Here is an 18,108-nt window from a genome sequence, read left to right on the forward strand (position 1 = left end):
GACTATTATAAATGATCTTACAAAATATGTGTTCTGTATTGTATTGTTCTCCTTGCAAAACCCAAAACTGCAACAAAATGAGAGGGGAAAGAAGTGTTCCAGCCACAGGTGCTGGCATGCATGAAGGTCCTGTGGCAAGGGACACAGTCTCACTGAAGAAATGAAAGAGGCTAGTGTAGTGAACAAAAAGGGAGGAACAAGATGAGGTCGGGATGCAGATGGCTTATGTTATATGGTATTTGACAGACATCATAAGGACATGGGAAGGGATCTGATTCAAGACAGCGAGCCACTAAAGGATGTCAGCTTTTATTCTTTTAAAAGAAAAAGCTGAGGCCATCACTAAAGTGAAAAGGGAGTGAAGAGGTCAAGTTTAAAGAACGAAGACAGGATAAGAACCTATCTTTGTGAAGAGTGAGGGCTGCACTCACTAGAGAATCACTGAGGGATCATGCAGGGCTGAGTGCCCATCTGGGTTTTGTAAAGTGAACCACTCAGCTTGCTCTGTGCCTTCCTCCATGACTGCAGATTTTGAGGGGCAGGCAGAGAAGGCAGGTTAGTGGTGGAAGGGAGGAGGAAGGGTCACTTCCTGATTAGAATTCTGCTCAGAGATTATGACAACATAAAAAGAGGAGTGTCTCATACCCAGATTTTGGCAATGAGCAGTTTTTCACAAAGGCATGAGGCGCAGAATGGCCACAGCAGTACCTGACAGGTTGAGTTTGGAAGCAAACAGGTCAAGGAGCTAAGGTGCCTGAGTAAGAGGGAGGCAATCAGCAGAAGAGCAGGGTAGGGAGTGGGGTGGTAGGTGGAAATGTTACCAATGGCTGAAGCTTCATGTATTTTTTTTTCCCAGTTTCTTCAGGATGGAAAAGAGTTCCTTAAATTTACTATGGAGTAGTTTATTCTTTTCAAAGTTTCTGCTCAATCTGTTTTAAGACAACAGTGCTGCAGTCCCTGTCTTCTAATGCAGCGAAAAGGACAGAGGCTTACCATATAATATTTGATTTTCTGCAGGATGTCATCATTGGTCATAATAAGCTCTTTTGCTGTTGTTCCATCAGCTATGTTGGCTAGGATACACAGAGTCTGGAAAAGAATGAAGAGCCAGCAATCAAGGAAGCTCTGCGATCCCCAGAGCCTGGGCAACTTCTCACTGCAAGGTGCACGGGTTCTCACAGGTTCCACTACTGATGGCCTGGTTCTCATCTCTCGACACGGCCAACTGTAACCACACCCAATCAAAGTCTACCTTAGACAAAAGAGAACCGAACCACTCCCAGGTTCTTGCTGAGCATTAATCCACAGCCAGGTAAAGCAGTGGTATTGCATAGGTCTTACTAGCCCAGAGATCAAAAAGAAAATATAATTTTACTGTTTTGTTTTTCTTGAAAACTTCATTTCTAAAGGAAGCTCTTATGAGTAACCCATGGACTTCTTCAAAGATGTAGTGTCTTTCACAGAAATTTCATAGGTACTATAACTCCTTTCACTTCCCTAGGCCTCTGCTGCTGTTGTTCCCAAGCTCGTAACTTTGGGTGAAGGCCTATCCTGTCTACCCGTTACTGGCCATGTACAATTAGGACTGCTTGACTTTCTGGAACCCTCTTAGAGGAACAGAAAAGGACACAAAATGCATGCGAAAGCTTAGTTCAGGCTGGCCTGATATGGAGACTAGAGGGAGCCTGTGCCGGCTGGCAGGACGGTGTATGTTGAGAATAATTACTACAGTGGGGGTGGGGGTTTCTTCTCAGAGGTAGAGACTGTTCTTGTCAGCTGCTTCATTTTCACAACTAGACAAGAGGTGGCAAGGATGAAGGTAAAAGTGAAAAGACTGGTAGGGTAATGCCGGGTTTAGCAATGCTAGATCATGCCAATACCAGAGTTAGCAATTCAACAAAAGCTTTTTGTCTGTCATGGGCCTGCCCACTGCTGGGCATCAGGGCGAGCAAGGAGGACACATTCCCTGGCTCTGAAGCCATTACATAGGCAATTACATTTCACTGTGGTGTGACTAAAGTAAAAACAGAGAACCAAGAAAGCATGAAGTAAAAAAGCCCTTGCTGGTTATTCCAAGGCTCAGAGTAGGCTTCTTGAGGAAGTGACCTAGAGTCCCGAGGCAGTTAGCAAACACTCAATGATAAGAGAGGTGGTGATAAGGTAGAGACTTAAATATTTCTCCAACTATTTTTTTAAAAAGTAGGGTCTTGCTATGTTGCCCAGGCTGGCCTTGAACTGGCAATTCTCCTGGCTCAGCCTCCTGAGTAGCTGGGATTAGGTGTAAACCACTGTGTCTGGATTAATTTTCTCTGACTTTAATCCTTTTTTATGTAAGACTTCAGCTAACTGAACTAACTGATGAAAGTGTTTCTTACTAGGCCCAAATCCTCAAATACCCTAGAAGGTATATGGTTTCATTTCTCCAAGATTAACATACTTAAAAGTGAGTTCTTTTTTTGTACTATTTTCTTTTTAAAAAAAAAGTGAATTCAGCAAGATAGCTCGATACAAAATCAATATTCAAAAATGATCTGTATGCTAGGAAGGGGAACATTAAGCTGAAAATAAAAATTGTCAAAACACTGTTTAGAACAGCATCAAACATATGGCATACATTGGTAAATCTGGACAAAAGAAATGCAAGATCTATATACCAAATCCTACAAAACAATGCTACATGGAATTAAAGACGACCTAGATACCCAGGAAGATATAGAGTATTCATAGATTGGGAGATTCAATATTGTTAAGATACCACTTCTTCCAAATTGATACAATTTCCAAAAAAGGTTATGAAAAAAAATCAAACAAAATTTCTTAACATAATAAGAGAATAACAATAGATACACTGTGTATCACTATCTTTAAAGAAGTTACTCAGCATGTAAGACATAAACCAAAAGGAATCTTACAAAAAAAGAGATAACACAAATCTTTCTTTCCAATGATCTAAGATAAACTAGTAATATAAATGAAACAAATTAGTATATTAATATATTTTTGAAAAAATGAAATATGCAATTTGAGGAAGTATTTGAACTTTTTCCTATTGCCTATTTATCTCTCTTCTATTTTGCTCTCTCTCTTTTTTTTATATTTAGACAGGGTCTGACTATGTAGTCCAGGCCGGCCTTGAACTCACCATGTAGCCCAGGCTGGCCTTGAACTTGTGCTGATCCTCCTGCCTCAGCCTCTGAGTGCTGGGATTACAGGCAGGTACCATCATGTGCAGCCTGCTCTTTATTTCATATTTATATATATTTTGTGTTTCTCATATATGAGAAACCATGTGATATTTGAACTTGTGTGTGAGCTTATTTCATTTACATTATGTTCTCAGGGCTGGGGATTTAGCTCAGCAGCAAAAGCACCTGCCTGGCAAGCGCAAGTTCGTGAGTTCGGTTCCCGGTACCGGAGAAAAACCAAAAAAACAAAAAACCAAAAAAACAATACATTATGTTCTCAATAGATCCCCAAGTTGATCTATTTGATGCTATCTCAATCAAAATAAAATCCCAGCTGGCTTTTTGGGGAGAAATTTGACAGAAAGAGATTATCAAATAAAATTATTAAATAAAAATTCACTTATTTGGTGTAACATCTATTTTATAAATGTACAGAATCTTACAACACCCAGAATCAGCATTCAGAGCAGTTCTACCGCATCCTCCCTCCCCAGTTTTCCTGTGCTATCCCACTGTAGTCCAAATCCTTACCCCTTCTTTCATCCTTCAGTACCTGTGATTTGTTCTCTGTTTCTATGATTCTCTCTTTTATGGACCGTCATATAAATGGAACTGTGCAGCACGCTGCCTTTTGAATCTGGCTTCTTTCACGCAGTATAATTCATTAAAGAGTCATCTGCGTAGTTGAATCTATTAACAGTTTGTCCCTTTTTATTACTGACTGGTATTCCATAGTATATTCATTCATTTGGTATGTTTCTAGTTTTCATTCTAAAAGATGCATAGTGATATTTTGTTGTTAGTTCAAAGTTTTTGCTTTTTTTTTATTTGATTGTTTTCTTCTTGTTTTGAGAGTTCTTTATATATTCAAGACACAGGTCACAGTGCCCACTATGTCCACAAGATGTATGACACATAAATATTTCCTTCAAGTGGATGACTTGTTCATTTACATTCCATACAGTATAGGTTTTATATTTTAATAAAGACCAATTTACCTCTTCTGGGTAAATTTACCTCTTTACTGTCATATCTAAGAACTCTTTGTCTAATCTCAAAGATTTTCTCCTGTATGTTTTCTCAAAGGATCTGTAAGTTTACCTTTCATGTTAGGTCTATTAGTAAATTTTTTCCTAAGGTGTAAGTTATGAGTTCAAGTTATTTGCTTTTTGGCAGTTAATCTAGCACCATTTGTTGACCACTGTTTCTCCACTCATTGTCCTTGCACCTTTGCCAGTAATCACCTGGCAGTACACGTGTGGGTCAATTTCTGGACTCTCCAATCCATTCTGTTGATCTACATGTGCTTTTGCTAACAGCCTACTATCTTTTTTTGTCTTTTTGAGACAGGGTCTCCTATGCAGTTCAGGCTGGCCTTGAGCTCACTTTGTAGCCCAGGCTGGTCTTGAACTTGCAATGGTTCTCCTACCTCAGCCTCCCAAGTGCTGGGATTATAGGAATGTGCCACCATGCCTGGCTCAGCCTACTATCTTATCATATTTTACAATAAGTCTTAAATCAAGTATTTTAAATACTCCAACTTTTTTACATACTTCCTTCTGGAGCATCTCCAAAATCTGTATCAAGTAGTATTATGTATGTTTTGTAAAAATACACTATTATGCTGGGGATATAGCTCAGTGGCATAAGCACCTGCCTGGCAAGTGCAAGGTCCTGGGTTTGATTCCTGGTACCAAAAAAAATAACCCACACTATTAGTACTGGTCTTTTCTTTTGCCCTCATCTAAATTTTTCCTGGCCTTTCTACCTTGCTTTACTTCCAAGATAGCAGAATTCTATCCAGGTGAGCAGTCTTAGACACAATTCATTCTGATGCTCTCCAGTGGAACAATTCTTTTGAGCAATGTATGTGTGTATGTGTTCTTGAGTGTAAGAATCTCATTTCATCTCATTTCAGTGATGCTTAAGAAATTACACTTTTTCTGTGTTCAATTTTTGTTCATCATAACACACTTATTTTTCAATAGAAATCATCAAAAGTACCTCTTAAAACCATTTGGTCAAGTCCACCACCTTTTCTACTCATAAATTCAAAACAGCCTCTCAAGTTCTACCAGTCTTACTTCCCAGGCTGCCCTTCAGAAGCCTGCTAAACTCTCTAACTCAGGAACAAAGGACAAAAGGCATGGATCCTGGAATTAAGACTCTTTGGCCCCAACTTAATAAGCTTGGGCAAGTTTCACAGAGGTACATACATATGCACAGCTCAACGAATTTTGAAAATAAACATACTCATGTAGATGATAACTATGTTAGGAAATTGAAGATACCAGTAATTCAGATTCTGGGTTAAAATCTTAACCTTGAAGGTGACTTTTAAGGGAGAGGAGATATAAATATACATATAGATATAGATATAGATATACAGATATAGCTATCTTTAAAGTTCCCATAGTAAATCCCAGAAAATACAGAAAAGTGACTCCTAACTGGTCTGCTAATAAATGTAGTTTCTGTACTTTCATGCCAATTATAAGCTCACCCTTCTAAAATTCGACAGAAAGCCGCATTTGGGATAGCAACTAAGAAAAGAAGATGCCTAAAGGTAAAGAAACTAAATCTGACTCCAGGATGAGCGATAATCTTACCAGGAAGCTGCAAGAGTGTAAGTCTGGAGAAGAGTAGAAGCAGTGAGGCTGGAATAAAGGATCAAGCCTATGATGATTAAAGGAGTCTGTTCCTGTAGAGACAGGGATGGGGTATCCAGTGTGTAATACAAAGGGCGAAACTATATGTCCTTCCTCTATCCCAAGGAAAAGAATTACTGGAAAGAGTTCAAGGAATGCAGGAGGATCTTTCTTCTTGTTTCTAGAGCATGTTCCATCTCAGCTCTGTCTTCTGCAGATTTGAGTATTTCAGAAGACTCCTGAGATCTACCTTTGTATTCACATTCAGAACACACTCTCTTTTTTAAAAAAGGAACACATACCTGCTCTTTAACCTCAATGTTATGCTCTCCTTCCAGAATAAGGGTGACAGCCTGCATAATTTGCTTTCCATGTGTACTCATTATTTTATCTATATGCTGGAAAACAAGGGGAAATCCACAATTATTTTCTGAGAAAACATCACAGAAAGAATGCTTCTAAAAGTTAAATAATATGATATACAACTGCAATGCACCATAGCAAGCAGAACTAGATGTCAAAGAACAGTGTTTATTGTATTTTAAAGCTGCATTTTTGCCTTCAAATGTACATATTTTTAATGACCACGAAGAAAGCATAGAGTTGGTCTAGCAGAATACAGGACTAAAACTATTGAGGATCTTAAACCTATAGATATTTTAGAAAAAGGGAGCACAAAAAAATGGGTATGGGGGGAAAAAACCCTACAGACTTAGAAAATATGGTGCAGGTTTACTAATAGTACTTTGAGTCATAAATACGTAAAGACGACTCCCAAGGCAAGTAAGACACAGAAAAGGAAGCCAGCCATGTTTCTTCCTCTCTCTGAAGGCCACTGAGAGAGAGAACACTGACAGCAACTGCACCAGCAAGGCTCAGGCTCTCCTACTGCGACACGTACTAACAGCCTGGCCCAGTGACATCCTCAGCGTTCAGGTCTATAAATGTGGGTCGGGGAGAGGTCGTTTCTATGGAACGACACTGAGAGTACTTCTCTAAAGGGAAATAAGCAGAGGCCTCGGAGATGATTTAGGCAGAGAAAATCCATCCTGGTCAGAAAACCAGGTAAGAATAAAGTAACAAAGGCAGCACATACCTAGCACCAGTGGAGGAAAGGGAGGCAGGACAGGCAGAGCAAGGGTAGTGGCAGTGGTGTTTGTAGGGAAGCAGTTCCTGACATGCCTATGAAGTGACAAGTCTAGACATCAACTTCTTGCTTCTTTGGGAAGAAACAGCATTTGAACCATACTCATAAACACACATTGATAGGAGCAGAGAGAGACAGCAACGTTGGGGAACTCCTATGCAGAGTTAGCTAATTTGGAAGCCTGGGTGATTTACTTACAGGCCGAGTAGAGAGGAGATTTCTAAGAAGTCCCAATGTCTTCATCAGCACATTCAAATCTGAATCTGATAATAACCGGAATAGCTGTTCAGTACTCAAGCTTCGTAAAATATCTGCTTTTATTTTTTGTTCAGCCTGAAATGCCATATTCTGAAAGGATTAAAGAAGTTGCAAGAATCATGTCTACATTATTTTATCAAATTATATTTTAATAGTAACTGAAAAATTTCAAAGTATATAAAGTATGTAGAAAATCCTTAACTATGAGTCGTAATTTTCTGACTCCTGCTCATCACCTATATTTCTGTGAGTCAAGAACAAGATGACTGACACTCCTAAGTATACTTCTGTATGAGAAAGACGATTGCTTTTTATCATGGGTATTTGAAAGTCTTACTATTTCTTCAATAAATATAAATTTCTTTTTTCTTATTAGTGCTGAAAACAGGGAGTGCTGAGTTACATACCCAGGTTGTTTTATCTCTTTATTTTAAGACAGGATCTCTCTATGTTACCCAAGCTGGCCTTCAACTTGCAATCTTCTTGCCTCAACTTTCAGGTTGGATTTATGGATGTGTGCAATCACATCTAGCCTTTTATTACTACATTTACGGTTATCAAGTTGCCTTCTGTGCATCTTACTAACATGATTTTTAATGATTATAATGTGTTATGCATTTTGAGAATGATCTCAAAGTACTCACTTATTATGGATGAAGTAAGTTGTGCTTTGTTAACTCTATGATATGAGAGTACCCATTGTGTTCACAATACTAAGCTAGGTGAGGGGACGGCTGGGCTGTCCCACACAGGCAATGCTTTCGAGGCAGGAGGTATATCCTGGCCACCAGCAAGCCAACATGGCCAGCAGCTACTTTTTTTTTCTCACATTCACATTATGTATTAGCCCTCCTTAACACCAAGCTAAAACAACACAGCTGAAGGGGAGAAAAGCAAATTCCACATAACAACTAATAAATCAAGTTTGACATAAAAATCACCCGTAAAATGGAGACTTCATGTTGTTACTGCTCTCCAGGAACTTATTTTAGTTAAGAAACTAAGACAAATGAGAGATCAAGTTATCAGTGAAGCAAGCCAGCATTGCAGAGAAAAGAATACTCCCCAGACATCAAGACAGCCAGGCCAAAAGTGATTACAAGGCTTTAAACTCTATGAACAGAGCACATGGGTGCTAGTAATACGGAGACTGATGTGAATAAGATAGTTTGTTTTGATTTGAAGAATAGGATGATTAAGTTTAATTTCCACCATTAAAGCTGTGTGTGTTAGGGAGCTCTCATAAGAAGTCTCATGGGCTGTATAAATGACAGATCTGAGGAATAAATAAGTTATATCTGGATGTGCAGATTTCAAAGTAACCTCTTCTATTACGAGGAATTCCTGACACTGAAGTGTGAACAGAAGTGGACACTAGGAATTGAAACTTAGGGGGAATATCTCCTAAAAAGGAGATTTAGAAGGATGCTAGGTAGAAAGTGAGTTAAACAAACAAACAAACCTAAGTCTCAGAAAAAAATTTCAAGAAGAAAAGAGCTAAAAGCTGCACAAAGTTAAGGAGAAAAAGAATCCTAGAACTACTGGATGTGGTGCTTATTTCTATTCCAAAGTTTATGTCCAAAACAGAACAGATACAGCATGAGATAGGGAGCTTCCTTCACTTACGGGCTGTGGGTCCCTCAGCCTCACAAATCACTTCCCCCACAGTCGTTTCCCATTCATAAGGTGGATACATCCCACTACGGCTTGAAATAAGAACTAGAGATAAAAAGTATAACAGACCTAGCTTAGTGCCTGGCACTTTTACACTGGCACACTGAAACTGTAACTGCTATAATTATGTTTCTAAATTATGCATATAAATTATATATACATATAATTATGTATATTAAAAAATCCATGGAGGAGTACTCTTTTTATAATTTTAATATCATTTACTTCAATAGTCTTAAAGTTCTCTGATCTCATAAATTTAGTCTATTATTATAAATTATTTATTAGACTTAATCAAGCATTTCTTTACCCTGCTAAGTTATTTAATCAATCTGTAAAAAAGTATATAAAGCAATACATATGTTAATTGGCTCAATTCAGGTATTCTGTGTATACATTTTAAAACATGTTGTACACTATAAACATAAAATTTTTACTTATCAATTAAAAAATAATTGTTTTGTGCCTTAGTTCACTATCTGTAAAGTATGGTAAGAATGCTCCTTAGTTTATTTCAAAAAGTTGTTCACAGTGCTTTGTAAAATAGGCAGCTCTTTATAAATACAGTATGTCTGTGATAAGAAAAATTTGTTTCCCGAAAATCAGCAAAGTAAAATTTCAACACCTGTTCACTTTAAATAACAATAATAAGAAGAAGAGGAGGAGGAGGAGAAGAAGGAGATGGAGGAGGAAGAGGGGGAGGAGGAGGGAGAAGAGGAGGGAGAGGAGGAAGAGAAGAGAACTGAGGCATAGAGCCTTTTGCTCACAGCACAACTTGCTTACAGATAAATCTGAAAGTGGAATACTAAGTCTTCCAAGCCGTCAATCATTAGAAAACTGGGCCTTAATAGCCAAGTTTTTAAATGAGAAAATTCCAAGTAATACAGTCTTTAGTTCTATCTGTGACAATACCTCTATTCTTGCAAATTATGACATAAAAAAAGGGTAAAACATACCATTAAAGCCCATATTCCATTCACTCTTAAGGCAGGATTTTCACTTTGGGTTAATCCACAAAGTAGCTCTACAGCTCCTGATTCTAAAATTGGCTGTGGAAAAGGAAAAGAAAATTTTTAAAAATCAGATTTGCAAACTGTGTATATGCCCCAGCACTCACTCTGCCTATTTTTTTCTTCTTTACTTTTACCCAATTGCAAGCAACTTTCATAAAGCAAGAGTAATACAGCCATTAAAGTCACTTTGAGTAGGACAAGAACAATCTCTCTCTCTCAACAACAAAACTCAAAAAGCTCTTTTCCTTGTCCTTGTCGTTCTGAAAGAGTCTGCAACACCCTAGTTACATGCCCATTTCACCCATGTTCTGATGAGCTAGGTTCCCACTCTCATTTTCACTGTCCTGAGACTGTGACTCCTTGCTTTATTTATGCACATGTCTTGTATGTTGCTTACAGGATGTAATGAGGAACCAACATGAATAGTTTAGTAGAGAAATGTAATATACTTAGATAAATAAATCACTCTCCTCCTAAATTGTCAATTTTATTCCAGATCTGCTGCAGAATTCACCTCTGAGGAATACTTTCAGGACTATGACCTATCCGCTACATAAGCAAAAGAGACTGACACTTTTGTGGTCATGCCACACGTTACACCTAAAACAGCATGCGCTACCTTGACCAGCTATTATGATACTTAGGATCCTATGAGAGTGGGTTTCTTATAATTCTAGGAAAGTCTAACCTTAGAAGATTAAGATTTTCTATCATCAATGAATGTTCAAAGGCCATCTGTCAAGTGAATTTTAAAAACACTTTAAGAAACACAGGTCTATATAATGAGGAAAAGGGCAGCGCCTCTCAATGTGACACTTCTGAAGGAGGTAACATATTCCCTTACTTGCACATATTGTGATATTTTTAATATTTTGTTTAATGGGTAATCATTGGTTTCACTCTACACACCGATATCCACATCATTTATTTTATCCCACCATTTAAAAATATAGTGCATACATCATGCCTTTTACCTTAATACTTCAATGTGTATTTCTTTTTTTTTAATGTATTTCTTAACAAGGATGTTCTCTTAATCACATTTTAACTATCAACTTCAGAAAAGATTATATTAAAGTCAAACAATAGCTTTATCAATCTATTGTCCCTATTTCAAATCTGTCAATTGGTCCAAATGCTCTTACAGCATTTTCCTTCCTTCCAGATCAGAATTTGGGTTTACTTTTATTTTTCTGTATGTGTGATACTAGGCAAGTTCTCTGCCACTAAGCTATGTCCTTCTCCCTTCCTACCTTACCACCTTTTGAGACAGGGTTTTACTAAGTTGCTCAGGCTGGCTTGAACTTGCTATCCTCCTGCCTCAGCCTCCAGAGTAGCTGAGATTATCCACCACTGTGCCTTGGATTGGTTTACTTATTTATTTTCACTGGTACTAGGAATCGAACTTGGGACCTCGTGCTTGCCAGGAAGGCACAATTCCACTGAGCTATATTTCCCGGCCTGGATTGGTTTATTTTTAATATTAAGAAATCAATCATTTTAATGATCCTTTGCCTGAACTCATCTACTTTATTTCACAACTAGACCTTAAATATGCTGAAGGCACATCTTGGCAATCTAAGAAGTGTTTCTAGATGATAAATGGTGCTGTACTGGCTATAACACATTCTGATCAGGTTGACTACCAGCCACAGGAGAACAGACTGGAAGATCTACCATATTATCTTGCCTTTCTCTTTCTGTAGAATAACTGCCAGTCTCTTCCCTTTTGTCCTAGGAATTTTCAGTAACTACCTTTGAACCACTGTGTTACCAACACTGCCTTCCTGGTTTCAATCAAAGTCTGCAAGTGTCATGCAGAAAATAAATTCCACCAAAGGGAAGCTACTAAGTGCCCAATAACAAGTTCATAATTGGGCAGATCCAAGTCTCGACTATACCGCCTGCCCCAGGGACTGGATCGAGGACCTCATGTATGCTTATAAGTACATGCTCCCCTTGCCTGAACCAGAGATATCATAATATAATAAAACTAACTTTATAAGGTTTTCTTCTTCTTTTATTAATTTAGTTTTCTCTATTAAAAAAATGCAAGGTCAAATAATTTACAAAATGCAGAAAAGACACTAAATCCCAGCATTCGATCGTTCCTCCAACAACAACATTAAAAGATTATTTTCTGATGCCACCAGTTATCTCCTTGAAATGACTCCTAACCCTCATTTATAAAATTAAATCTTATTATTTAGTGAATATATTGTAGTTTGAAAATAGTCTATTATGTAATTTTTTCTTGTATTTATAATTTCAAGTAGTTTAGATTGACTATAAGCTCTTATTTATTTATGCATGCCCCAGTATGGGAGACTGAACCCTGGGCCTTCACACTGAACTGTATTTCCAGCCCTGTTTTTATTTTGAGACAGGGTCTTGCTAAGTTGCCTAGGTTGGGATCCAATCTGTGACCATCCTGAATGCTAGGATTATAGGTATACACCACCATGCTCAGCTTGCTCACTCACTCACTCACTCATTCATTCATTTACTCATTTTTGAGACAGGGTCACTCTATGTTGCCCAGGCTGGGTCAAACTCTTAGGCTCAGGTGATCTTCCTGTTCAGCACCTGGAGTTGCTGGGACTACAGGCCTGTGTCACAATGATATGCTTTATAGTATCTTTTAAATAAGCTGAATATGCTAGGTCAAAAAAAAAGAATGGGAAACAACCATATTTAAAAATGAATTATTTGCCCTTCCACCTAAATCAAACAATTCAGAAGTAGTTTTTAAACCCAATTCAGATTTCAATGTTAACTGCTGTAAAAGGTTCTCTAACTAAGCTCTAACTAAGCTGGGCAACACCAAAATTCAGTACTAACCTCTTTGCTTGGAGAAAATTCAAGAAGCAGATTACATAACATGGATGATGCTACTACTAGGATTTCATCTGGTGCATTCTGTAAAACCTATGGAATAAAAAAAAAGGGATACCATTAAGGTTTAGAATCATGGAAGTAAGATAGATCATTGAAGGCTAAATAAAAACAAAAACAAGGAGAGCTGGACAACTCCGCAAGACCTGTCTCAAAATAAAAACTGAAAACACCCTGGGGATATCGTCTAGAAGCAGAGCAAGTGCAAGGCCTGGGTTCACCCAATACCACACAGACATACATCTTTCAACTTGATTTCTCATACTGGAGAGGTATAACATGTAAGATATAACAAGGGTGATATATAACATCAATCAAACAAAATTTCATCAAAATAGGAACAAAAAAAAACTCCCACAAGATTTTTAATTAAAATCAAATGGCTGCTCACTTGTGGTTTGCTAACCAATAGTTTAAAATGGAAAAACAAAAGAGAAAAACCAGCAGATACGTAAATAGCCTCTGAACTATGAGAAGCCTAAAAGAATCTAAAACAAATCATTGGTTTATTTCCAAACTTTTAGTATTATACTTTAAAACTGAGACAAAGTCATAGTTTGAAAGTGGTTATATGCATGTATACACAAGTACACAAAATTCTAGACTCTTCATTACATTTTTCCCTAGGAGAATTAGAAAACATGTTGCTCCAGTTCTCATTTGTATGATAGAGGGATTCTGAGCTGAGCAATCACAGAAAATGACTCCAGTTGCAAAGGGATTTATTTTAAGAAGAAGAGAGTCATTTTAAAAAATCTTGAACAGGTAATCGATAAATCAAGATCGAGCTGCTATGAAAAAGGTATAATCTGAGAACAAGACTGTAAGTTTGTGAGCAATACAAGAATGTATCACTTAACTGGAGGACCTTCAAAAATGCAGGAATGCCAAGCCTGGCTCCATTTTAGACAAAGCACTGTGGGTTTGAAATGGACTTCTGTGGGTGCGAGCTGGCACATTTCTTGAACAAATGCCTTTGAAGTGTGGAAAGGCATTGACAATGTTGTTGCAGAGAGAGTAGTGAATGAATAATCTTTCTGAGTCTGGAGACTCTAATGAGCTTCAGTACACAAAAGGCCAATAACAAGGAAGGAGGAATATCCAGAAGGGCTGCCACAAGTCCAACAGAGAGGAGTGCCGATGAACGGAAGTAGGTCAAATTCAATGTCACAGGCTACCTAAGTAAAAATCCTCCTGGTCCTTCTGCCTTCAAAGCCCACTTCACATTCTTCTTGCTTGAAATCTTTCTGCCACACTGATGTCCCTACTCTGACCTGAAGCTGTAAGGGAGGGTAAGAGCTCTGTAGTAAAAAAAAAAAATTGGTTCACTGTGCCTGGATACTTTGCTCAATACTTAATAAGCATTCAAAAACAAAACAAAAACCTAATTAAGCAGAAAATTCTGTTGACTAAATCCAAGGTATAGATGGTCAATAAAAAAAAAAAAAAAAAAAAAAAAAAAAAAAGACAAAGACTGAAGGCCAAGTCAACCTTGGTTCTGCAACATATGAGGAGATAACATCACTGGCAACCACCTGATGTATATGTTTAGTCCTCAACTCAGCTCCCTTTGCCCTTAACCCACGTTTTTCTTTTTTTGAGGTGGGAGGTCTCAACAGCAGACTTAATGTCAAAAAAGGTACGTTAAAAAATGTCTAAGGATTGCCAAAAGACTGAGAATGTGCTGTATTTGTAATTGGCTGATTCTTTTTCTTTTTACACCTAATAATTACAAAGATAACTCTGGATATCAGTGTAAAGAGTAATAGTGAACAGATAGATCATATGAATAACTTAAAGCTTTAGTTAATAAAGACAACCAGGGCTGTACTTTACCCTCACATGTGAGATGCTGACCTTGGAAATTCTGTAGATCTCTGTTCAGAGTATGAGATTCAAGCAGAAACACGTTCAAAATGCTCTATACAAAAAATCAGACATTCCTGGACTCGGGGAGTGCTGTTGGCTAGCTCAGCTCACAAAGACTCTGGAATGATGACCCTTTTCTTCTTACCTTCATTAAGGGTTTCCACACAGCATGATCCTGGAAACTGGTTCTTAGTTGCTGTACAGATCTGGACAAACTGTGCAAACATCTACAAAGAATAATCAAAATTAGTTTCCAAGAATTCCAAACTTATTTTTCAAACAAACTGTTTGGCTTTTCACTATTATTAATGTACACGCCAAGCATATCCACAGAGTAGAAAGTAAGTCAACTACATGATGATACCTCCTGGGTTTTGGAGGCTGGGTTCTCTGTGAGATGTTACACACTGTCTGAATTCACCTGAACATACTTTCCATTAACATTCATAGTCTGCACTTACTCAGTGAAGGACTGGAAAGGAAACAGGTTAAACACACAGCAAAGGATGTTTATTCAGACCATTTAAAGCTCATACCTGACGGCAGCTAACCGCACCTTGACACTAGACTCAGACAAGCCAGTCACAATTCGGTCCATCATATTTTCAGTCTCAATGATCTGGAGAAAAAGGTTAATGCTGCATAAATAACAACACAAAGGTGACAAACTTCAATGCTTGTAAATGTAAGTCTGTTAACGCCCATTAAAGGTTTAATATTGCAAAAAAAAAAGTTTAATATTGCTTGTGGCAAAAGTTTTCACCTCTGGGACAGTCATCTTGTGGTGAGGGCAGGCAGCTCACCAGAAAGGTTAGGGTAGCCCACTAAGGAAAGCCAGGCTGAATGACAGGTGGTATGGGTCAGGTTATGTTTATTTTTTTCAAGACACTTAGAATAGTAACTATATGGTATAAATATTACAGAGTTATTGTATAAACAATCTTAGGGTGAGAGGAAGGTGCAAATTCCTATTAGGCAGGTTCTTGCCAGAGTAAGATTCTAGAAAAATCAGTCCACACTTAGTCCTGATGAAATGAAATTTAGATTTCTGACAGAGCCATTCTATGGCTACTTTCCTACTAATGGGATTGAAATGAAGTTAAATTTTATAAAGGTAACCAACCATCTTTCAACACAGCGTCCTTCACTCGTACATGCTACAGGTAATCACATCTTTTTCAAACTTAAAAATAAGACAGCTTGCAGTTTTCCTTCATAAAGCGATATACAGATTCAAAATAAATTGGTGTGCAGAGGAAATTAAGTTTAATCTATAAAAGCCTATGGAAAAATGGCTCTCCTATTAAAGTACTAATGTAAGCACAAAAACATTAACAAAAACAATGAGTTTTTGTTGAGTTCTATGTGCCAGGCATTGTGCTAAGCATATTGCATTATCTGATTTAACTCTTACAGTCTTTTGCCAGTACTAATAAAATTATTCCCATTGACCTCTTAGGAAATTGAGCACTGTGGATAACACAGAACTTTAGTAGGACCACAGAGCTGACCCCAGGCATGTGACTCCAGAGTCTCTATGCTTAGGCACACTTATAATACTGACTTGGTCAGAGAAGTAGCCCTATATTTTTCAGGTGTTCCCAAAAGGGCAACCTATTAAAGGGACCCATTACATTCTGCTGGGAGAATTCCTAGACTACAGGATCTTAACCCTGACCACACTGAACAATCCCCTACGGAGCTTTAAAAGTTATTTTGCCTACCACACTAATTAAATTGTCCAGGCACTTGTCACTTGTATTTTTAAAAAATCTCAGAGAGTCCAGTGTGTAGCCAAGGTTGAAGATCACTGACCTAGAGTAAAATGAAAGGACTTAGAAGCCAGACTTCAGGAGACAGCAAAAAATCTCAGGACGTTCAAAGCCAATAGGAAGAGTGCAGATAATATAGTTGAAATGGACAGTGAGAACACGGAACCACTTACTTCACTGCACGTTAGGAATGATAATTTTCACGTAATGTTCTACAGCTCCCAAAGTGGCTAAGAATATGTACAGTCATACTTTGGTATTGACTGCTATGAAACGTGTCAAATGTGGTACACAACACTTTGATGTGAAAATTGTGCCCAGTACTCGTCTGTTTGGTACCTGACACGGAAACGAGAACTTGTCAGGGTCAAGCGCCTCATGACGCTCTATGCTTTCCACCAAAACATCTGGTTTGACAGTCACTGTTTTGAGCACTTGTCGAGAGTCCTGGGACCAATTAACGACAAGTGCCAAGGTAGCATTGTACACTGCTTACCCCCAGGCTTACCTCTATGTACACCTATTCTCTGGCCTCACCGTCACCTCCCCCTGCACACCACCCTGTCTCAGTCTATCTATTCTTTTTGGCTCCTCTATAACCTCCCACCAACATGGGTGCATGACTGTTCTCTGTGCATTATTCCACCTCAGCCAGGCCTTACAGCTGGTCCACTGATCTTGTTCTTAGCTGAAAGAAATCCCGTATTTTCAATGGTGTTTACCTCACACTTTAAAATCTACTAGGCCCCTCTGTACCCACTTTAAATTCACAAGGGATTTGCTTTCTTTCTGGGATGCAAGTTGCCTCAACACTCCCACATACTTTTTTTGAGATGGTCTTGGTATGTTGTCCAGACTGGTCTCAAACTTCTATTCAAGTGATCCTCCTGCTTCAGCCTCCCAAGTAGCTAAGACTACAAGCCTACAACAAGCCTGTGCTCCTATGCTTAGCTCAACATCCTGCTCCCTACAGAAATGTCTCTATTCTCTTGCTTTCTTTCTTTACCCTTGCTATGTACTACTTCAAGCTCAGAGCCCTTCTACCACCTGGATGTGGTGGTGCATGTCTATAATCCCAGCATTCTGGAAGGCTGAGGCAGGACAATGGGAAGTTCAAGCACAGCCTGGGCAACTCAGCAACTTAGACCCTGCTTCAAAATTTAAAAAAAAAATAAAATAAAAAGAGGTAGAGTAAGTCAGTAAGTTCACACTGTGTGTGTGTGTGTGTTTGTGTGTGTGTGTGTGTGTGTGTGTAGAAGCCCTTCTATCACGATGCAAAACATATCTCCTCACTGCTCTTGCATCTACTCTGCCCCATCCTATTGGGTCATCCCTCAACCTGGCCCACCTCCCACTTCCGCCCCTACTTAAAAGAAGAGCATACACTTCAGCCTCTCACAGTTGTATCCCCTCTCCACTTCTTACTTTTAAATGGGCGCATGTCCCAAGTCTGTCACCTCCTACTCTACACACATGACAACACTGTGACTTCAATACCGGTTTAGTATGGGCAATTCCTGACAGTAAATTTTACCCTAGCACTCTTGCCAGACCTCTATTTCTGTATTTCTAACCACCCAATAAATACAACATCATGAAGACACTCAGTGGAACTTCTGACTGACGGCCTCACACTTTATCCCTCCA

General features: G+C 38.5%; 1 protein-coding gene and 1 long non-coding RNA gene across 6 annotated transcripts in view; one reads left to right on the forward strand and one right to left on the reverse strand.

Moving 5' to 3' along the window:
- Armc8 (armadillo repeat containing 8) overlaps positions 1-18,108 on the reverse strand; it is a 94,918-nt gene that overhangs the window by 13,910 nt on the left and 62,900 nt on the right. For all 5 annotated transcript variants that reach the window (XM_013505762.1, XM_005406746.2, XM_005406741.2 and 2 more), the window contains 7 exons: positions 15,226-15,308; positions 14,835-14,916; positions 12,767-12,853; positions 9,869-9,961; positions 7,179-7,328; positions 6,136-6,231; positions 994-1,089 (listed from right to left, as the gene is read on the reverse strand). In XM_013505762.1, the coding sequence (XP_013361216.1) occupies positions 994-1,089; positions 6,136-6,231; positions 7,179-7,328; positions 9,869-9,961; positions 12,767-12,853; positions 14,835-14,916; positions 15,226-15,308 (687 nt within the window). The remainder of the gene's footprint in view (positions 1-993; positions 1,090-6,135; positions 6,232-7,178; positions 7,329-9,868; positions 9,962-12,766; positions 12,854-14,834; positions 14,917-15,225; positions 15,309-18,108) is intronic.
- On the forward strand, positions 433-11,932 carry LOC102008436. The gene is made up of 4 exons (XR_001231521.1): positions 433-750; positions 1,018-1,312; positions 10,422-10,752; positions 11,664-11,932. It is a non-coding gene; the product is annotated as an uncharacterized LOC102008436 (long non-coding RNA).

Source organism: Chinchilla lanigera, unplaced genomic scaffold (assembly GCF_000276665.1).
Source record: "Chinchilla lanigera isolate Chin_1 unplaced genomic scaffold, ChiLan1.0 scaffold00100, whole genome shotgun sequence".
Classification (NCBI taxonomy): domain Eukaryota; kingdom Metazoa; phylum Chordata; class Mammalia; order Rodentia; family Chinchillidae; genus Chinchilla; species Chinchilla lanigera.